The 24,182-nt window shown below is 35.4% G+C and overlaps 2 protein-coding genes across 2 annotated transcripts; both read left to right on the top strand.

The window, feature by feature from the left end:
- Nucleotides 1-9,849: 9,849 nt before the first annotated feature.
- On the top strand, nt 9,850-10,429 carry LOC122044320 (THO complex subunit 4A-like). The gene is made up of 3 exons (XM_042604825.1): nt 9,850-10,005; nt 10,109-10,237; nt 10,322-10,429. Exons 1-3 carry the CDS (start codon nt 9,850-9,852, stop codon nt 10,427-10,429), a joined length of 393 nt encoding a protein of 130 aa, XP_042460759.1.
- Nucleotides 10,430-19,123: 8,694 nt separating this feature from the next.
- LOC122044319 (pterocarpan synthase 1-like) lies at nt 19,124-19,639 on the top strand. Its single transcript, XM_042604823.1, has one exon. The coding sequence runs from the start codon at nt 19,124-19,126 to the stop codon at nt 19,637-19,639; it is 516 nt and encodes a 171-aa protein (XP_042460757.1).
- The last annotated feature ends 4,543 nt before the right edge of the window (nt 19,640-24,182 follow it).

The following is a 24,182-nucleotide window of genomic DNA, read 5'->3' as shown; positions in this document are numbered from 1 at the left end:
TTTCATCTACTGACCGTGCTACCTCCGCAAGAAGTCAATAGAATTGGCACCTACAAATCAACAATGGAACTTTGGAAGAAGTTCTTAGAGCTACACGAAAGGACGTTCGAAGCCAAACTTGCGAAACGAGACTTGCTTCGAAACCAGATCTGCAACCTCCGATTAGAAGAAGGAGAAACTGTAAAATAAGGCAACAAAAAATTAATTAAAAATAAGGTTAAATAGAGGAATAACCTTAACGAAATTTTTCAAAATTTTTGGAAATTTTCTGAGAATTTTTCGGAGGTCGTATAATGTAGGTTACGGGGATAAATATTGGGCCATGGGAAGCCTATTTGAGCTACCCCATTTGAACGAGGAAAAGTTGGATTTTCCTTTTCTTTCTTTTCCTTGTTCTTTTCTTTCTCCTGTCGCCGAACCAGTGCCCTAACTCATCTCCTTCCCCCGCACGTCTCCCCTCCCGATTCTTCTGTTAGGACCAAAAGTAGCTAGAGGGGGGGGGGGGGTGAATAGCTCGTCGCGTGCTCGTTGCTCGGCGTTGCTCGGCGTTGCTTGTTTCTTCAAAGATGCGCAGCGGAAAATACAGAAACAAATCACACAACGCTAACAAGGTTGGTTTACTTGGTATCCACCTCACAAGAGGTGACTAGTCCAAGGATCCACACCTACACACACACCCTCCACTAATAAAACTCTCCTTTATGGTAACTACCAAGGGCGGAGAAGCCCTACAAGACTCAATACAAGAAGAAAGGGAAAGGTAGTGAAATACAAGCTTACAAGCTTTCAATGAGAGCAAAAACCCTAACCCTAGTTTCTTCTTCTTGCTTTGATCCGCCTCTTGACTTGGAAGAACCTCCAAGAGCCTTCAAGAACTGGCGATCTCGAGCTTGAGAAGAGCTGTGGAGAAGCTGGTGAAGATCTGAGATGAGTCGGTGAAGAGATGTCGCAGCCATCGCACGCCTGCAGCTCAAATACGACGCAACGGTCGGATCCCGATCGATTCAATTATTCCCAATCGATCGGGGAGGCTTTGGATCGATCCATGGATCAATCCAGAGCGCCTCTGTGTTCTGGAAAAACGCCTGGATCGATCCATGGATCGATCCAGCTCTTATCGTGCAAAGCAGCAGCGTCCCAATCGATCCACTGATCGATTGGGACCTTTCGATCGATCCACTGATCGATCCAGAGGCTTTCTGTTCACTGGGAAAAGCCTGGATCGATCCACTGATCGATCCAGCTCTTGGTTTTTGCCCAAACCAAGGCCCAAGCCTCTCAAACCAACATCCGGTCAACCTTGAACTGTTGGTACATCATGCCTAGCATCTGGTCACTCCTTTGACCTGCTAGGACTTCGCACCAAGTGTCCGGTCAATCCCTTTGACCCACTTGGACTTTTCTCTTCGTGCCAAGTATCCAGTCAATCCTTTGACCTACTTGAACTTCCAAACACTAGATATTCGATCATCCTTGATCCATCTAGATTTTCCCTGTGCCTGGCTTCACTCACCAGGACTTCCAATCTGCCTAGCTTCACTCACTAGGACTTCTCTTCTGCCTGGCTTCACTCACCAGGTCTTTCACCTAGCTTCACTCACTAGGATTTCCAATCTGCCTAGCTTCACTCACTAGGACTTCTCTTCTGCCTGGCTTCACTCACCAGGTCTTTCTTCTGCCTGGCTTCACTCACCAGGACTTTCTTCTGCCTGGCTTCACACACCAGGTCTTTCATTCTGCCTAACATCCCAGTTAGGACTTCCCAGTCAAGTATCCGGTCATCCTTGACCTACTTGACTCTTCTTCAATCAACCTTGTATTGTCAAACATCGAAACCCAGACCAAAACTCAAGCTTGGTCAACTAGGTCAACCTTGACCTGAGGGATATTGCACCAACATCTTCTCCCCTTCTCTTCATCTTGTCGCCTGCCACACACCCGAGTCGATCTCCTTCCCTCTCGCGCCGCTGCCTCCCTCACCCTCTCGCAACACCGCTGACCATCTTCTCCTTCTTCCTCCCCTCTCTTCCATCCGTCGATTCTTCTTCCTTTCCTCCTCATGGCTTTGCCCTAGATCATCGTCGCCCGGAGCAATGGCGATCATCACGAGCCCAACAACCGGTGTAACCCTTTTTGCATACCCTCTTTTCCGATCTCACTCTCGTCGTTCCTCTTCCTCCTCCCGATCGACGTCGACACCCACTTCTTCGGTTGACTGCCATCTAGGTTTTTCCCTCCGGTTTGAGGACCGAATCAGAGCAGTGGTTGAAGGCTCATCGATGGTGGAACCCTAGCAATCTATCCACCGCTGCGCTATCTTCCCTTTATCGAATTCCAACAGTAGACACCATGCTCTTTTCTCGGCCCACGAGATGTTGTGGTGAGCTTCTATACCCTTGTTCTTTATTTCCATCTTATTTCTAGCCATAGTACTCATCCGATCTCTATTTAGGGTTGCAGATCTGATCTGTAGCATTTTAGCATTTGTTGAATTTCGGGCAGCAAGCATTGATTTGTGTATTTGAGATGGAGGTAGTAGCTTCGCCTAATTCCAACCATCATTGCGGGCAGTAAGCTTCTTCGATGGTGAATTCATAGTTGTGCATCTTGGTATGTGAGTTATGGAGTTAATGTTATGCTTAGCCTAATTCAACTTATTATGGTGAGGTTAGATGTTGGATTTTAAACTAGGGTTCGATTTGGATCCGATTTATCGAGCTAACCGAGATTAAATGACGACTTTGGGTTTCTTGGTTTAATAGGAATTTGATTTAGCTGCTTGATATATATTAATGTAGCTAAATTATACATTTGATTTGTAGGACTTTGATTCGAAATGAGCGTCTCGACATGGGATCTATTTCATATACGATCTCCATTTTTTAGGCGGGTACCTTGACTTATCTCTTTTGATATGTCATGTTGATATGCATAGTAGGTTATAGCCTTTAGTAATAATTATGTTTATCTTTGCTTTGTTATGTCACTACATGATACATGTTACATGCTTTTATCTGTTCTGCATTTATATTTTATACCATCTTGTTTATTGCCATGACTATTTATGCTCATAGAGGTAGTGACATATCATGCCTTACGATACACCGGACTAGTCATTTACCATATCTGACATATGTACCTAGATCTGATTATTTCATGCTTAGTGGCTTGCACCATCTCGCATGATTGCATGCTGAACGATTGACAGCTCCATTATTGTTGAGCACATCGCCAGTTACATGGATCTACACACACAACCACTCATGGGTTAGATGTATATTAGTAAGAGTGTGTGGCCGTTTTGCTCTGTTAGGCTCCGTTGGTCCGTTCATGGGTAGTGTGACACAGCGTGGTAGCCGGTAGTGATCCCTCCTCTGGACTGTCTCAGGGAGATGAGAGCATTGAGCTCCCTCACTTATGATTTGAGGTAGGAGGATAGGTGTACTCCGACAGCATCCTGTCCACTCGGTCACTCATCAGGAGCAGTGACGGCAAAGTGCACAGTTGTCATAGCCTAACCCACTCGGTCTCACCATCGTGTGTGAGATGACTGATTGGCGTCAGGGGTGACCATGTCATTGGCATCATATGCATGATTTCATTATTGCTTGTATTTGCTACATTTTATTTGTTGTATATTAGATGGATGCATATGTTTGACATGCATACAGGGACATATTACCTTTGGTCTGACGACCTTATTATTTCGATAGGAGGCCTAGGTGAGTACATCTTCTTCTTTTCTTATAGTTTGCATTTTCCATTACTCCAGGAGACTGTACACATATTTATTACTATTAGTTATTTCTTATTATGCATGTCAGCCCAATACCCGCTGAGGATTTGACTTACCCCGTTGATATTACCATTTCAAGTTGATGCTGTCATGAGGTTTCAGTCGCTAGTCCCCACTTAGCGTCGCGTCGGTTTTCTACTCTTTAGTCTTTTGGGTCCTTGTTACATTTCATATATATGTGTGTGATGTGTATGTTTGTACTCGAGGAGTTTTATCGAGTTTTTGGTCTACTACACTTCTTTTTCTGCTGTGTTGGTTTCTCTGTCATGGTTTTAAGGTTTCCATCATTGTAGTGGAGTAGGTGGTTTTCAAATATAAACTGCGTGGTTGTGTCAGCTAGAGGCTGAAATATATATAAAATGCATGGTTGTTTAGTTATGTTTATTGTTATTGTTCCGACTGTGTTGGTCGAGGTATATGTGGCCCTGAGAGCTTTGTAGAATAGTTTTATATTGTCACCCGTACATGGGAGATGCTGCCGAAATTTTTTCTGGCAGGGACTACCTAGGGTGTGACAAAAACCGTCACACACCTCCACTTAATAATCAAGGAACTTGTCACCAGACTCATGAATCTCAAAGAAAAGGTAACCAACCGAGATTTGCTAAAGCATGTGTTTAACGCATTTCCTAGGACTTCTGAATGGTCAACCCTAGTAGATGCTTACTTCATCTCTAGGGACTTAGAGGTGAGTAATTTAGAAGATTTTTTTTTAACTTTTGAACTTCACGAATCTTGAAATGCAAATCTAAAGAAGGAATCAAAGCACAACATTGCCTTAAAGGAAAAAATAGACGAACCAGCTTCTAAGACATCCCTTGACAATGACGAAACGTCGTACATGGTAAAAGAATTTAAAAAGTTATTTAAAACTAATAAATTTAATCAAGTGTAGGGTAAAATGAGGAAAATAAAAGTAAGATGCTACCACTGCAATGAAGAAGGACACGTGAAAGACAACTATTCAAAATTAAAGAATAAGGACAAGGACAAAAGCAAGGACAAAAGACCAACCCAGAAATGCACAAGAACCTAAAGGTGACATGAGACGAAACTTCATCAGAATTATAAATCAAAACCTACACCAGACTTGCATTGATGACAAGTCACCCAGAATAAAAAGATGAAGCAAGCTCTTCTGCAATAAGCATCGAGAGCATCAATGAAGGGGGAGCAACGTCAAAAGAAAGCAACACTATATGGGGAGCTTCAGATCAAGGGATCGACGAGGTAAGTCAGGTACGGTCTCTACTTCCTGATAAGTTGTACAAGTTTATAAAAATCCTACCTAAAACTTCTTGTAAATTAGAAATTGAGAATAAAAAATTATTAAAAAAAAAATAATGATTTAAAAGGAAACCTAGTAGCATCTCATAGTTTGGAAGATTTCGATAAACTAAAAATTGAAAATGAAAATTTAAAAGAACAAATACAAAGTTTGAAAAATTTTGCATGTTCAACATTTATTCCTTCAAATTATAGAAATAATTCAGAACTTAATTGATATTTTAGATATCATAAGGACCAAGTTAAAAAATTTTCACCAAAATATATCCTTAGAAAATTTTTAATTAATCTAGTAGGAAAGAACCTATTTTGGATTTCAAAATCATGCTTGGATTTATTTTTTTAATGCATGTCTTACATTTGAATTAGTTTAACATTTTTTCTTGCTTAGAATTGATAAAATAATTTTTTTAAAAATTTTTATTTGAAATAAATTTGATCCTAATTTTTCTAAGAAAGAGAAATTAAATATTCATCTACAGAAAAAAATTTATTTTTTTACTATTTTTCTATGATTTTTAACAAAATTTATATTTTTAATTTAAATTATTTCGTAGGGTTATCTTTGCTAACATTGTTTTTTAGTGAAACTATATCATTTTTTCTATCTAAAAAACTTTTTTTTGAAATTTTTTGATTGTCTTTGAATTTTCTATGAATTATTTATCTAAATATAAATTTTTAATATTAAAAATTTTTAAAATTTAATTCTTGAAAATTTAGTTTTTTTGGTAAAAAATGCATGTCCTACTACATTTTCAGAAAATTTATCATAATTTTTAAACATGAAAAGTATTTTTAAATATATATTTTTTCAAAAATTTAACCTTTTTAGAAAATATTTTTTTACTGCTTATATGAAATTCATAACTTCATGAATTTTTTTTCACGACTTTGGATATTTCTGCTTTTTGCAAAAATTTTCAAACAATTAAACATAATTCTAATATTTTTTTCCCAAAAATTGTTTATAAATTACAAAAATCTAGATTTTCAAAATTTAAATTGGATTATTTTTCTGGATGATAGCTACTATATTTTTATACCTTATATTTTGTTTTAAATTTTCAAGTCATTTTATGTTTACCCCTATTTTTAATGTGATCAAAAGGATAGAATTAGAGGTTAAGTCGGGGAGAAGGTTGATTTTTCATATTTTTTTCTTAAATGCAAAATGTGTACTTGCAAGTTCTCTATTATTTGTGTTTGATTTACCCTAATTTAATTTGGGATTGTTCACATCAAAAAGGGGGTGATTGTAAGTACCTTGTGGTAGTTTTGATGTATCAACCAAGTCAACTTAGGTCCTGTTATCTTTTGATGCCTTATGTCTAAGTGTGTAAGAACTTAGGAGCACAGGAAGTCGAGCAAAAGACGCAGCTAGCGAGAAGAAAGGCACGGGAGAGAGTCGACAGGCTTGGTGTATCCAAGGGACGAGGTATTGCGGAAGAGTATGCTAGCGGATAAGAAGGAGGTGCGTGGTATTCTCGAGGGACGAGAAGTCGGAGCGGAAGGTTGCTCGAGAAGGTCAAAAAATGAGTTCGAGTGAGCCTATTCCAGATGGCCGAAATCACCCAAGCGAGTAGAATCGAAGTGGAAGACCCGAAAGAAAGTCAATTGGAAGTTGACTCTGATCCGGGCGATCGGATCACCCGGGGCAGCTAGGGCGTCCCTGGTGTGTGCCCTCAACGAGGGCTAGTTCAGCCCGGTCCGAGCGCCCGAATCTGGTCTAGGCGCCCGCTCTAGAAAATTTATCTTTTGCAGAGCTTTCGCGATCCGTTGCTTCGTGGATATAATTTTATCCACCCCCAGACACCCGAAAACCTTCCAGGCATCCGAATTAGTGCTATAAATATAGCTCTGATTTTTTTTGCAGTTGATCAATAATACCTATAAATAATTTTTTTATCTATTCTACTACTGTGTGAGCTGTCAACGCTGTAAGAGACTTCTCCACCTAAAAGAGATTTCGATAGTAGATTTTAATTGCCTTGGATTAGCAATCCTTTGATTGCAAATCAAGTAATTCCTTCTGTGTCTCTATCTTTAGTTAATTTATTTTTTATTTCTTTTTCTTACAAGTGTTTGTTTTAATAAAGCTATAAGTTTCGAGAAAAGTATTTTTTTTTTATTATTCAGGATAATTCACCCCCCTCTTACCGGCCGTAAGAGACCATGAAAGACTAATTAGTAATTTATTATACATAAATATTATTAATAATATTTAATTAATTTTCTTGCCAGATTTTGACTATATATATAATAATTTCGTATGACTGTGTTTTGAATGCTATTTGATTTTGATATATCCCGTATATATATATATATAATAATAGGAGAGAAGATAAAATTTTATTTTAATTTAAGAAGAAAAAGAGAAAACTTTTGTATACAGATAAAAGAGATATTAAAAAATTAAGTTTTGACTACGATGTTATTGACGGTCACATGGAAAGTGTCGACCAACATAATCTCTCTCTATATAATAATAATAATAATAATAATAATTTCTTATTAGTGTGTTTTGAAGTGTGTTTAGAGTTCCCACACACACACACTTCAATTATTTTGATACCTTATCAAAATAATATAATTTTTTTAATCCCCTTTCATCTATATATATAATAATTTTTCTTTCTTTTTTCTTAAATTAAAATGAATAATTTGTCTTTCTTTTTTTTAAAATTAAAATAAAATTATCATTTCTCTCTTTTATGATTGTGCGTACTTGCATTGTAATTTGTTACATGTAATAATAGGAGAGAAGATAAAATTTTATTTTAATTTAAGAAGAAAGAGAGCAAACTTTTGTATACCGATAAAAGAGATATTAAAAAATTAAGTTTTGATTACAATGTTATTGACGGTCACATGGAAAGTGTCGACCAACATAATCTCTCTCTATATAATAATAATAATAATAATAATAATAATAATAATTTCTTATCAGTGTGTTTTGAAGTGTGTTTAGAGTTCCCACACACACACTTCAATTATTTTGATACCTTATCAAAATAATATAATTTTTTTTAATCCCCTTTCATCTATATATAATAATTTTTCTTTCTTTCTTCTTAAATTAAAATGAATAATTTGTCTTTCTTTTATTTAAAATTAAAATAAAATTATCATTTTTCTCTTTTATGATTGTACGTACTTGCATTGTAATTTGTTACATGTAATAATAGGAGAGAAGATAAAATTTTATTTTAATTTATGAAGAAAGAGAGAAAACTTTTGTATACAGATAAAAGAAGATATTAAAAAATTAAGTTTTAACTACGATGTTATTGACGGTCACATGGAAAGTGTCAACCAACATAATTTCGCTATATAATAATAATAATAATAATAATAATAATAATTTCTTATTAGTACGAAGTGTGTTTAGAGTTCCCACACCCACACTTCAATTATTTTGATACCTTATCAAAATAATATAATTTTTTTAATCCCCTTTCATCTATATATAATAATTTTTTTTCTTTCTTCTTAAATTAAAATGAATAATTTGTCTTTTTTTTTTTAAATTAAAATAAAATTATCATTTCTTTCTTTTATGATTGTGCGTACTTGCATTGTAATTTGTTACATGTAATAATAGGAGAGAAGATAAAATTTTATTTTAATTTAAGAAGAAAGAGAGCAAACTTTTGTATACAGATAAAAGAGATATTAAAAAATTAAGTTTTGACTACGATGTTATTGACGGTCACATGGAAAGTATCGACCAACATAATATCTCTCTATATAATAATAATAATAATTTCTTATCAGTGCGTTTCGAAGTGTGTTTAGAGCTCCCACACACACACTTCAATTATTTTGCTGAGTGGCACTCCGGCAGGATACCTTATCATCATAGTGTGATGCTTATATCATGCATTGATTATATATGTCTCTCTTGTTTGTTCTTCACAATAAAGTTAAAAAAAAAAAAAAAAAAAAAAGATGAACTAGACTGGGTAATGTCGAGTCTGGGATGATCGATCTAATCCCATTAAAGTTTTCCACCGTTCACTAGGATAAATCGGAAAGTGCTCATAAGGGATAGTCCAGGAGCCCAATATTTTTTAGTTACGTACCTCATTTAAAAGAAAAAATGTTCACAATAAAACCAAGTGTGTTGGTATGGTGGCTATCTCAATTTCTTTTCTAATGATCAGCGAGCGTGTTTACATTATCTAATTATTAATAATAAGATGGATTGATTGGCTATAAACATGTAATTAGCAGCTATTTTTTGTTGTTGTTATTTTAAAGTCCGTCCGTACGTGCTTATGTCAAATTTGAAATGTAAAAATTAAATCACTTAGCTTGTCTAATTAATTAAATAGATTCATCAATTATTTTTTGCCTTTTAAAAAAATCATAACTTTGATGACTTATTAATTCTTTAATTACCATCAGTTATCCAGCTTACCTAACTATTATTATACCATATCAATTATGTGTAATGACTTATTAATCCGTACCTTTTAAGGTGCATTTGGTTCAAGGTTATCGCTAATAACCTTGGTAGGTTATCAAGAAAAATTTTATTTGGTTTAGGTAATGAGTGATTCCCGTCACGCCATCAATTTAGGAATACAACCAGGAATCAAAAAACCTTAAAAGCCTAAGGTTTTCTACGATTCCGGGGTTATCATATTATTTTTTCTAAAATTACCCACCCACCACAAACCTTTACCGCCCCTTTCCGCGAGAACTCTATCCGCGTCCCTTCTCTTCGTCACTCGATTCCTCTTCTCAGATCTGCATCGCAGATGTCGAGCGCCCTCGACATGTCCCTCAACGACATAATCAAATCAAGCAAGAAGACTGCCGGCGGCGGACGCGGGAGGGGCCGTGAGGCCGGCGGGCCGTCCCGTCGCGCGCCCAACCGAACGTCTAACCGATCCGCCCCTTACTCCTCCGAGAAGGTACGCGCTTTGGGGATTTCCTGCGACTGCCAGATTTGGGCTTCCTCCCGACCACCCGATCCGATTTGATCTGCGATCCTAGGCTCCCAACTTGGTGTGGCAGCACGGCATGTACTCGACGGCGCAAGCAGGCGATTTTCCTGCTCCGACGGCGAGGGCGTCCTCCATAGATACCGACACCAAGCTGTATATCTTGAATTTAGAATTCGGAGTGTTGAACGAGGACATTAAGGTGCTCTTTTTCACTTTTTAGCATTCGATTTGTAGCGGCTTCACATGGAAATTTTGCATCTGTTGATTTTGTGCAAAGTATTAGTTTTTTGGCTATCTTGAGCCTAAGGAGGAAGAGGAAGCGGCCTTGTGGAGCGAGGCTAATGGAGTGAGGCCTGCAGCATTTAGAACTTCCATGGCATCACTCTCGTGATTGGAGTTTGGAAACAACGACAGGGAAGAAGAGAAGTCACCGGAGAGAAGAGATAAAAAGGTTTTCATTCAATTAAATTAATTCAAAAAGTTAAAGGGTAAATTAGTAAATGTAAAACTAAGTAATTGCATAATCTCAATTGAACTAAACACATAATAAGTTATGTTGAATTCTTCATAATTTTGGTCATGTGATTATCTGATAATTACATAACTAAGATTATAAATGATGACTTAAACCAAATACATTCTTGTGGTCATATGCAAGAGCATGTTAACCTTAAATCCTTAGTTGTTGTGTTGTTATCAATAGGGTTATTTTAACAAGTTGACACTAAATAGTCAAAGGCATCTAGACATTATAAAAAAATTATAATAATAAGTCTTCTACCACAGGTTGGAATTAAAATATACAAAAAAAACCTCACCAACTTCAAAATAATTAATATTTATATTTATATAGGACTCCCCACCAACTACATAATTAAACATATATACAAGTTGATTAGAATTATATTTCAAAAGTATAAAGTCAAAATATATATAATTTTTATACATGATAGACAGTTGGCATGCACTTTTTAATTATATATATATATATACACCTCAAAGTACCTCCTCGATCCTCCAATATAAGTCATCTCCTAATTCTCAACTTGTGCATATTCACATGTAGATATGGCTTATTATTGGTCATTCCAAGCTTCGCTCCTCTTTCTCCTTTTCTTTGTGGCCACCTCTCTTTCTCCTTTTTAACAAAAAAAAAAAAAAATTATTTTTAAGTTAAATTATTTTAAAAATAAACTTAAAGTTAAATAAAATAAAATTAAATAATTAAATTCAAATTACATTAAAATATGTTAAAGTAAACCTTAATAATGTTGTTAACAAATAATTAAAATTTGATTAACTTAAGATTAACAAATAATTAAAATTTGATTAACTTAAGATTATAAACTTAATTAAATATTTAATAAGTAAATAATTGAAGTAAGAACTTAAAAAATTAACTTTAACTTACACTAAACAGTTAATTAATTCTTAACCTTAATTTAACTCAATAAATCTTAATTTTAACGTTAATCAAAATCTTAATTTTACTATAATTAAATTATAAGTTATCATTATTAACGATTGATTCAAATTGAACCTTAACTATGTTTAATAACTTTAATAAATTTAACTTCGAATTAATGTCAACTTTAAACTAAATTATTATCCGTTGATATTAAGACAATTAATACAAAATTTAATCAGATAAGTCAAGTAAAATAAAAGTTAATCAATAAACTATTGATAATGATTAACTATTATTAAGTTTGTAATAAATTACTTATTACTTATTATTAAGAATAATTGATTATTCATTAATTTCAAAAATCTTATTCTTATCAAAAAATTATACCAAGTATATAAAAAATACTTATATAAATAATATACTCGATAAACATAAGTGTTACTAATACTGAATCCACCAAAACACTTAGGTACAAAAATGTATTGAGGATGTAAAATTTAATATAATCAAACCTTAGTATTAACTTAAGGGAGAGATATTAAATTAAGAGGAGTAACAAATTCAGGGGGAGGTTCAATTTTTTCTTTTTATCAAATTTAAATCTCTTTAGATAATCCTACCTCAATTTTTTTTTTAAAAAATTATACATTAAAAATCTCACTTTAAATACTTTTCTGTGAATATTTTTAAAAATTTTATTTTAAAATTATGTCAGGTTCAGGGGAGGATTAATTCAACTTATTTTCATACTTAGTATCAAAATTATTTCTCCAATTTGAAAATAATTTTAATAAAAAAATACTTTCTTAAAAATATTTTAAATCTTTAAAAAAAACTGACTTATTTTTGTAAATCCAATTTAATAAACCTATTTTTGAAAATTAGCTTTATTAAACTAAGGTAAAAAATAAATAAATAAATAAATATGATTTTTATATAAAAAACTTAGTTTTAATGGATTTTACAACTGAACTTTGAAAATTGAACGATACAAACTTAGGTTTGAAAAATATATTTTTAAAATTTTTTCAAAACTTAACTTTGAAAATTAGATCTTACTTAATATTGAACATTGAATTTTACCTGGTTTTTGAAAAGTCTACGTTTGTAAAATTATCTTTATAAAACTTATGTTCGAAAAATGTTTCAAGTTCATGTTTATTTTGAAAAATTAAATTTTAGAATATATAAACTTATGTTTTAAAAGTTTGAAATTTTAAAAACTTGGTCTCATAAACTTAAGAGTTAAATTTTAAACATTAAATCTGATTTTTTTTTTTTACTTTTGCAAAATTATTTTATTAACAAGTGAAAATTGTTTCAAACTCAAACTTACTTTGAAAATTTAATTAATTTTGAAAATTAGAACTTGTATACTTATGTTTGAAAATTAACTTCTTTGAAAGTCAGCTTCAACTTTAGCCTTTGTAAATTTATACTTGCAAAAATTATCTGTTGAAAATATGTAAACGTATTACTAAGTTATTTTTCCAAACTTAGCCTTTTTGTTATTTTAATCACTAAGCTGAAAAGCAAAATTTATTTCTTTTTAAAATTTATAATTCTAAATTAGCTATTTTTTTCAAAAATTAGCTATTGTTTTAAAGCAAAAATCTTTTATTATAGTTAAACTCCCCCAAGTTAATCTGACTTATACTTGTATTTTTTTTTTATAATTACTTAATCCATGCTTATATTTGATGAATGCCAAAAGGGGAAGGATAGGTGGTTAAGTTAGTGCAACAAAATATCAAATTTAAAATCTAACTTAAAAAATCCTATAAATGCTTGTTTTTACTTGCATATTTTTTCACTAAATTGACCAGGTTGTCATTCCATAAAAAAGGAGGAGATTTTTGGTGTGGTTAACACTAACGGTCTAACTCAGGTTTTGATGAATGACAAATTAGGTTAAGTTAGGTTTGTCGTTGTCTAACACTTTGATCGAGTGTGCAGGCAAAGTCCAGACAGGTCGACGGGCTGACCGGATGTCTGGCACGAAGCCCAGCTAGGTCGACGGGCCGACCGGATAGTTGGCACGAAGTCCAAATTGGTCGAAGGCCTGACCGGACATTTAGCACGAAGTCCAGCTAGGTCGACGGGCTGACCGGATGTCTGTCGCGAAACCCAGCTAGGTCGACGGGCTGACCAGATAGCTGGCACTAAGTCCAAATGGGTCGAAGGGCTGATCGGACATTTGGCACGAAGTCCAGCTAGGTCGATGGGCTGACCAGATAGCTGGCATGAAGTCCAGACGGGTCGAAGGGCTGACCGGGCGTCTGGCAAGTAAGTAAAGGTAAGTCACTGGAAGGGAGTGACTGTGAGGACGCGTTCCCGGGAAGGGAACTTAGGCGCTGATCCGACTTAAAACCATTTCGGAACTCTAAGTCGAGATCGTGACTAGATTCCAGTCTCGGAAAGACGGAATCTAAGTCATACTCTTTTTGTCAAATTATAAACTGTGCTAATACTTTGTTTTGCAGGATATACATTATATATTTACCTCGGACTAACCTTGTCTTGTAGGAGAAGATGTTTTCTGGAGAAAGGTGGTCCGGGCGCCCGGAGGCAAGTTTTATCCTGATCGCGGCGTCGACACGTGGAGCTCGCTGGTTGGGTCAGTCACATCATGATCGAGGCGCCCTGAAGGTTCCAGGCGCCCCGAACCCTCCTATATAAGGAGGGTCAAGGCTGAAGCTCAAACAACAACTGTAAATTCGCTCTCCTATGCTCCTGCGACGTTGCAAATCTTCGACACCACGCTGTTCTTTAGTTTACTCCTTTTGTCGGTATTGTTTTAATTTACTTAGCATTCCTGTACTCAATTTGTATTCAGATTTTCGAATTGCTAGTGAATTGCCTATCGAAAGCACCCTTGTGTACGGACCTTAGAGTAGGAGTCGACACAGGCTCCGAACCAAGTAAAAAGATTCTATGTTAGCGTTGCATTTACTTTTCCGTTGTGCTCACTCTTTTCAAAATTATTTAAATTGATATTCACCCCCCTCCTCTATCGAAATTCATGATCCAACACTGATCACCAGACTCATGAATCTTAGAGAAAAGGTAACCAACCGAGATTTGCTAAAGTAAGTATGCATTTAACACATTTCCTAGGACTTCTGAATGGTCAAGAAGGATGAAAAAATGAGAAGGAGGTGCGCGGCATTTTCGAGGGACGAGAAGTCGGAGCGGAAGGTTGCTCGAGAAGGATGAAAAATGAGTTCGAGTGAGCCTATTCCGGATGGTTCAAATCACCCAAGCGAGTGAAACCGAAGTGGAAGACCCGGATAAAAAGTCAACTGGAAGTTGACTTTGCTCCTGGGGCAGGATCACCCGAGGTAGCTAGGGCACCCCTGGTGTATGCCCTGGATGAGGGCTGGTTCAACCCGGTCTGGGTGTCCGAATCTGGTCTAGGCTCCCACAATAGAAAACTTATCATTTGCAGAGCTGTCGCGATCCGTTGCATCGTGGATAAAATTTTATCCACCTCCAGACACCCGAAACCCTTCCAGGCGCCTGAATCAGCGCTATAAATATAGCCCTGATTTCAGTAGTTGAACAATAACACCTGTAAATGATTTTTTATCTGTTCTACTACTGAGTGAACTGTCAACGGTGTAAGAGGCTTCTCTACCTAAAGGAGATTTTGATAGTGAACTTTAATTGCCTTTGATTAGCAATTCTCTGATTGCAAACCAAGTAATTCCTTCTGTGTCTCTGTCTTTAGTTAATTTTTTCTTATTTCTTTTTCTTACAAGTGTTTGTTTTAATAAAGCTATAAGTTTCGAGAAAAATATTTTGTTTATTTTTATTGTCCAGGGTAATTCACCCCCCTCTTGTCGGCCGTAAGGGACCATCAAGGACTAATTAGTAATTTATTATATATAAATATTATTAATAATATTTAATGAATTTTCTTGCCAGATTCTGACCATATATATAAAATTATCGTATATATAATAATTTCTTATTAGTGTTGATCCTGTCCGAGAGTCGAGGTAATGGATGCTGGGGGCGTAGCGCTCCTGTTGACCGTTGGTGGACTCCTTGTTAATGAAGCTTGCAACCACAACAACGTCAGTGCCGAGTTGGGGAGGGGTTCCCGGGCGATGGCCTCCGACACTCAAGTCAAACACCGGCGATGAAGAAGAAACGAAGGAGCAAAATTGCAGAGTAACTGTGGCTACAGTAGAGATTATCCATATCTTTGTCGAAGCTTGGCGGTCTTTATATAGGACTCCCTGAAAGTGCATGCACGCTCCTCGATGCATGCACGCTCCTCAAAGCATACCCTGAAGAGATGTGTCAGAAAAGTGTTCCTGACACCATACCTTAATGACCCGAGCATATCTCTGACAAGCAAGTGGAAACTTCCATCGTACGATCTTCTGCCTGAACATGTGACTGAACAGGTTGTCCAAAGCCCTCTATGGATTGCGACAAGCTCCACGAGCTTGGAACATGTGACTGAACAGGAGTCTGGAAGAACTTGGTTTCAAAAAATATACTCAAGAACATGTTGTATATACAAGAGATGAAGGAGAAGCAAGTATACTTGTTGGAGTGTATGTCGACGATCTCATCTTAACAGGAAGATCACAGAAGAAATCAACAAATTCAAACAACAAATGATGATGGAATTTGAGATGAGCAATTTGGGTCTTCTCTCCTACTACTTAGGAATTGAAGTAAAACAACAGAAGAACCGAATTTTACTTAGACAATCAACTTATGCCAAGAAAATCCGGTCTCAATTCAAGATGGAAGATTGTAATTCCACAAACCATCCGATGGAACCCAAGATGCAGGTGCATAAAGACTTGGAAGGGACTCTAGTTGATGCCACGGAGTACAAGTGCATCGTTCGTTGTCTGAGATATTTGCTACACACACGGCCTGACCTATCGTATTCTGTCGGAATGGTGAGCAGGTACATGGAGAGGCCTACAATCATGCATCACAAGGTGGGCAAACAAATTCTCAGGTATTTGAAAGGTACAATTCACTTTGGACTTGTTTACATGAAGGGACCCCAGGAAATTGATATATTCGGCTATTTGAATAGTGATCTAGCCGGCGATCTAGATGGGAGGAAAAGCACAAGTGGAATGACTTTCTATTTTAATGAAAGTTTGGTGTCCTGGAATTCACAGAAGCAGAAGACAGTGACAATTTTATCTTGTGAGGCAGAGTTCATGGCAATCACAATTGCAACCTGTCATGCTTTGTGGTTAAGGAGCCTTGCCAGCGAATTAACTAGTGTAGAACCAAAGCCGGTGACTGTGTTTGTCGACAACAAATCTGCCATAGCTCTCATGAAGAATCCGGTATTTCATGGTCACAGCAAGCATATAGATACAAGGTTCCATTTTATCAGAGAATGTATTGATAAGAGACAGATTGTGGTTGAGTTTGTTAATACCGGAGAACAGCGAGCCGATGTATTAACTAAAGTATTGCCAGGAGTGAAGTTAGTTGTCATGCGACAACTACTCGCCGTCCGTGATTTAGAGCCATGTCAGGATTAGGAGGGGTAATGTGAGCATATTAATCCGGACATGACACGTAGTGGCCACGTTTTTTTTCTCTTGCATTAGTGGTGATAAGATTTCCTATTTTCATTGGATAAATTAGTAGAATTAGTCTTTCCTATTTTCATGAGATAAATTAGTGGAATTAGTCTTTCCTATTTTCACGAGTCAATGGTGTTAGTTTATGGTGACTATAAGAAAGTATTATAACAGTTATTTTCCTCCTCGCTCTATTCACTTTTCACATTAGTATGTGTACGTGTCTTTGGATGTGATATCAATAGTTTCTAAGCCAACATCGACGGCATTGGAATATTTCGATCGGCGAGAGACTACACCGTCAATACATTGCTGAGTGGCACTCCAACAGGAAACCTAATTATCATCGAGTGCGATGCTTATACCATGCATTGATTATACATGTCTAGCTCTCTTGTTTTTTGTTCACAATAAAGCCAAGTGTGTTGGTGTGGTTGCTATCTCAATTTCTTTTCTTATGATCAGCTAGCGTGTTTACATGATCTAATTATTAATAATAAGATGGATTGATTGGCTATAAACATATAATTAGTAGCTATTTTTTGTTGTTGTTATTTTAAAGTCCGTCCGTACGTGCTTATGTCAAATTTGAAATGTAAAAATTAAATCACTTAGCTTGTCTAATTAAAATAGATTCATCAATTATTTTTTGCCTTTTAAAAAAATCATAACTTTGATGACTTATTAATTCTTTAATTAACATCAGTAATCTAGCATTCCAGCTTACCTAACTATTATTATACCATATCAATTATGTGTACTGACTTATTAATCCGTACCTCTTAGGGTGTATTTGGTTCGGGGTTATTCTTGATAATCTTGGTTATCCATCCAAGGTTATCAACAAAAACCTTGTTTGATTTAGATATTCGATGATTTCCGAGTAATGTTCCATACCCGACATGTCAGCAAAAGGATCATACAGCCTGGAATCGAAAAACTTCAGAAAATTAAGGTTTTTCTTGATTCCGGGATTAACGAATTTTTTTTACGAAAAATTCCCTCCGATAAGAAAAAATATGGAAAAAAGAGAAAAAATGTACAAAAATATTAAAAAATGTAAAATAAAAAATAAAAAAAATGTTTAAAAAATTTTAAAATTTTTAAAAATAAATAATTTAAAAAATTAAAAAAATTTTAAAAAAATATAAATTTAAAAAATAACAAATTTAAATTTTTAAAAATTTTAAAAGTTTTAAAATTTTTTTTAAAATTTTAAAATTTTAATTTTTTTAAAAAATTTTTAAAAATTAAAAATTTTAATTTTTTTTTAAAAATAAAAAATTTATAAAAATTTGAAAATTAAATAAAATTTAAAATTTAAAAAATGTAAAAAAAATAAAAAATATAAATATAAATAATATAAATAATATAAAAAATATAAAAACATTAAAAAAAAATTAAAAAACACATAAAATAGTAAAAAAATATACAAGAAAAAGAAAAGTAAAAAAACATAATAAATAATAATAATAATAATAATAATAATAATAATATATAGTTAATTTTGTAACTGAGGGTAATACGGTAAAATATTAAACTAAGGTATTCATTAAAACCTTCAAACAAATAAATTTTTATTGCATTACTTAGGTTGAACCAAACAACATTTGGTTATATTTTATTCCTCATAATCTTGATTATGTGATTACCAGATAATCATATAATCAATATTATACATGATAATTTAAATTAAACACATATTTATAGTCATATGCAAGAGCATTTTAACCTTAAATCCTTAGTTGTTGTGTTGCTATCAATAGGGTTATTTTAACAAGTTGACACTAAATAGTCAAAGGCATCTAGACATTATAAAAAAATTATAATAATAAGTCTTCTACCACAGGTTGGAATTAAAATATACAAAAAAAACCTCACCAACTTCAAAATAATTAATATTTATATTTATATAGGACTCCCCACCAACTACATAATTAAACATATATACAAGTTGATTAGAATTATATTTCAAAAGTATAAAGTCAAAATATATATAATTTTTATACATGATAGTTGGCATGCACTATTTAATTATATATATATATACATATACACAATATCAGTCATTTTCTAATTCTCAACTTGTGCATATTTACAAGATATGGCTTATTATTGGTCATTCCAAGCTTCGCTCCTCTTTCTCCTTTTCTTTGTGGCCACCTCTCAGGCTCAGGCAAGAGACTTCACCACTCACCTCCATTTCTTCGTCCACGAGAACGACAACAGCCCCAACGCTACCGCTATCACCGTCGTAAAGTCCACCACTAGCAACCCCGGCGGCTTTGGCAGCATTGGGGTCTTCGACGACGAACTACGAGAAGGCTCGACTGCCGACTCGAAGCTCATTGGGCGGGCCCAAGGCATAGCTCCCGAGGTGTCGCTTAGCAGCCAGATGGCTTGGCTCGGACTGCTCAACTTCGTCTTTACGGACGGAGAGTACAACGGTAGCTCACTCGCGGTGGTGTGTCGGGCGACGCTGGAGGGAGCCACCGAGCGTAGCATCATCGGCGGCACCGGAAAATTTCGAATGGCGAGGGGCTACGCCATTACTACATTCGTGAGTGGTGCTCCGGCGGGACACTTTATCGTCGAGTACAATGCTTATGTCGCGCATTAATCGATCGTCTCTTCTTTTCTCAATGGAGTGAAAGTGAAATGTCTAATCTGCAACTCAATTTCTCGTGAGCATGTTTACATTATCGAGTTATTAATAATAAAATGGATTGATTAAGAATAAACATGCATGTAATTAGTTAGGAATTAAGATTCGGGGTCTTCCGTTTCGAATTTTGACCATATTCGATCATGTTAGCTTTCACATTAGATCGAGATCAACAATTTTTTTTCTAAACAATTGTTATATATCTTTCTTAATGCGAAATCTAACGACAAGTTTCTTGACATTTATTCATCCCGCTTATGTTTCAAGTAGCTCTTGATGTGGTTCCAGTTAGCTTTATAATGATAGTTGTCACGCGTAGAAGGTTTCACTCAGTACCATGCCTTCTGAGTGAATCTCGAGTAAGATCGACATATGATACTTTTGGACATGATTGATCATCGTTTTGAAGTCAATCATTTGTAGTTTAATTTAAGAATCGACCCATACATCCTCCGTCATCTTATATATCTTGTCCAATGACTCTCACATTTTTTTAGTCATTCTCTTCATACTATACCAAACGTACATCGAGTCAGCAAGATAGTGAAAGAAGTAGTTTCAACATAAAAACTCAGAATGATTCCATGCTTCCACTATACTAATAACCAGCTGGACTCTTGACATTATTAGTATCCTTAGTAAGCTTGGGAGACCCCTCCATCAAGATCAGGCCAGGTTTGCGTGGTCAAATATATAGAAGAACATCTTATGTTGCCACCGCTCAAAGTTCAACCCAATGAACTTCTCTGGCGTCGTCCCGTGATTGATTGAAACATTTTCAATCGGGAGAAGGGGGCTTCACATGTTGAGCATTAACATTTTCTATGATCATCTTAACAGAACAAGTTTGTTTTAAGATTGTTCAAGAAATTGTCTCATATATAGAGAATTTACTTTCAATTTTAACTTTTTAGATGACTTGAACTAATAATCTCAAATTGTCAAGTAAGAAAGAATGAGTTGCTTGGGATGATTGAGCTACTAAATCAACCGAGTTTCGAGCTCCCTGAGTGCCGACTTGACTGAGTTATTGATTGTCGAGTCAAGTGGAAAAGAGAGACGTGAGGCATGTGTTTCAAGATTATGCTGGACATCTAAGCACTGATTGTTCTTATCGAATTAAATGAGCATTAATGTAGGAAGCAAAATGGATCGGGCAGCAATATGAAGGTTGATCCGTTTGGATAAATTTTTGCTTTAATCAATCCATCATTTGATGCTACAGGTCATGCTCATAGCGCACAAGTCTGTTAGGACACATAGAGAGCTAGAGGGAGAGCATAACTTCAATTGCTTCTTTGATGATTTGTAGGAGAAAACTTGAAGCAATGTTAATACATTAATTTTACTTGGTATCCATCTCCTTGAGATGACTAATCTAAGGGTCCACTTCTCAATCACATATGCACTATAAAAACCTCCTTCCTAGAGGTGAAGAAGCTTCGTACAAGGTCAAACACGAGAATACACACAAGAAACGTAAACTAAGTTACAAATGAAATCGAAAACGATTTTACAACAATAACCTTTCTTTACTTACTCTTTTCTTGCTTTAGATTGCCTCTTGGTGATGGAAAATACAGCAACACTTCTTCTAAAAAAAACCCAAGAATCGGCGGTGAAAATCCTAGACGAACTCTCCTTTATATGGATGTTGTTTAACCTACTTTTCACCTCCCAATCGATTAGTTTTTCTTCCCAATCAATTGCCACATCATCATGCGACTATTTAGCCTGCAGAACAACTTTTTTTCAAATTTGTAATCGATTGATCAGTCGTACCAATCGATTTAGCAATTTCTAATTGATTATCCCAATTAATTCAGAAGCTTTCGATTTGCAAGAGAAAGTAACTTAATCGATTGCCTAATCAATTTCCAAACTCTGTTATCTCACGACAAAAGCCTCAATCGATTGAGAAAGGCTGAATTGATTGCCTAAATCAATTCACCAAGCCTATGTTCTTTGCGATATACAGCATAATCGATTGGACACCTTTCCAATCGATTCAACACTCTCGCACGAAAGCCATTGTACTTCACAAAAATAACACTCCAATCGATTGATGGGTCAATCGATTACCTTAATTGATTGGATGGGCCCATCGATTACCTTAATTAATTGGCTTAGGGCTAATTAATTATCTTAATCGATTGTTTAATCCTTACTCACTTGATTCGAGTCTAGGATTCCCTGGTCCAACATCTGATCAATCATGACCTGTTAGGGCTTTCCAATATTGTCTAAATATTTGATCAATCTTGACCCGCCAGAACTTTTTCACCAAGTGTCTGATCTTCCATGACCCACTTGGACTTCCCTTTGTCAACTTATCATTAGACTTTCGATCACCTAGTACGATCCTTCTTGACCAACTTGGAGTTTCCTATTGTCTAACCTTCAGTTATGGCTAGTCATTCGGTAGACTTCCCATCCTGTCTAATCTCAGTTAAGACTTTCCTTTACCAATATGTGATCCTCCTTGACCCACTTGAATTTAACTTTGCATAACCTCAGTTAAGACTAATCACTCGGTAGACTTCCACCCTACCTAACCTTAGTTAGAGATTTCCTTTGTCTAACCATAATTAGAGCTTTTCTTTATCAACATGTGATCCGTTTTGATCCACTTAAACTTTCCTTTATCTAATCACCAATTATAATTAATTTTTCATTTTCTAACTTCTAGTTAGGACTTTTCCAACTCTCTTATATTGTCAAAAATCAAGACTCAAGCTCGAAGTAACTCGAGTTTAATTAAATTGATAATCTTCACCCGAGAATAATTATACTAATAAAATTATACTTACATATAAGTCATCTTGGTTGAGTACCGTATGAATGCTAGATTTGCAGCTTGGCTCGCACACAATGGATAATTTCTCCTCGTAAACGTTCACAACTTCAATGGTTATGATAAAAAAAAAAAATTCAATAGTTATCATTCAATATAAATCAGCCGCACTCATTGCCCGATGTGAGATTAAACTCTCATGCACATAAGAGACCTTTCCATCCATCTCTCTTAAGTCTATTCATATTTTTTAACAATTAATCAATGGGCTTAATCATTAGTTAAAAATGTGCACATTTGTTATTGTTATCAATATTTCTCAAATTTAATTTTTATTAACCTTATCCATATTTATCTGGTCAAAACCACATTAACCCCGGAGCTATAGTACAATGGTAGAACATCTAAATTATCATCCAGATACTCATAATTTAATCTCCAGCTATAATGAATTTACAAGATTTTTTGATCCAAATAGGATACGCAACTAAAGGATACTAAATTTCTTGACCGTCCATCGTGAACACTTCCTTGATCATCCCAGGACTAGCTAGATTAATTATTATTATTATTATTATTTCAAAACCGCATTAAGGAATTAGAAGGGTCTTTTTCTCACGAGGAGCTAAATAATTAATTTTTCATTTAATTATTCATAAAATATAAATCCTTCTTATCATGGTTCATAATTGATCCTGTCCGAAGACAAGAATCTAGATAGCTGAGGAGGTGGTAGTTTTGCTAACTAGATGAAGACCTTGTTTTCTAGATGAAGAACTCGTTATCTGTAAAACAAAACTAAAATCAGGGAAGGGGTCTCTGGCGTTGGCCCTCTGTTCAAGTCAGAAATAGAGGAGGAAAATAGCAAGTACTCAGGATAAAGATTTGTTTGCCTTCTTCATACCCGGCGTGCTCTTTTTATACATTTTCTGATGACCCTCCATCTTTCCCTATTTAATGATATTGATTACTGACAGAGGATATATTTGTCTTGACTTCTTCTTATTTAATGATAGATGAAGTGTTCTATTTGATTTTCTCTTTTATTTAATTATCCATTTTATTGCTTCATTAAGTGTATATGCTAATGTCATTCTTCGAGCTCGACGAGTGGTTTGCTCGACTCGGGCTCCCGGCCCGCGTAGCTTGTTCTCCAGCCAACTGGACTAATTATACTATATACTCAGATGGCCGATCGGACAAGAGCCTCTCTGATCGACTGATGAGTCGCTTCCCTATTGTTGACCGCCTTGATTTTGACCTACACCGTAGCAATTGACTCGTGTCAGGTAGGCTCTTCCTTACCGCGGCATCACAAGCCTCCCCTTCAAATCTAGTCGAAGGAGGTTGTAAGTTTGATTGACCTAGCGTTACCACCCCCTTGGGTTTTCCTCCACCTAGGGTTACCACCTCCTAGGACCTAAGGTTACCGCCCCTTAGGATTTTCCTTCACCTAGGGTTACCACCCCTTAGGGTTTTCCTCCACCTAGGGTTACCACCCCCTAGGACCTAAGGTTACCGCCCCTTAGGATTTTCACCTTGCTGAACCGCAGCTAGGACTTTTACCTAAGTATCACTTAGGACTTTCCTGCAAGCTCTATGAACCTTGTTAGATAACACCACAGTTTAACTTTAAACCCTTTATCATAATCAAAACTCAGGTTCGATCATCATGGTGCTCACTGCACCAACACGAAAGCGTTT

The sequence above is a fragment of the Zingiber officinale genome, chromosome 2A, assembly GCF_018446385.1.
Source record: "Zingiber officinale cultivar Zhangliang chromosome 2A, Zo_v1.1, whole genome shotgun sequence".
Taxonomy (NCBI): domain Eukaryota; kingdom Viridiplantae; phylum Streptophyta; class Magnoliopsida; order Zingiberales; family Zingiberaceae; genus Zingiber; species Zingiber officinale.
Note: the sequence above shows the minus strand (reverse complement) of the source record. Positions and strands in the feature narration are given on the sequence as shown.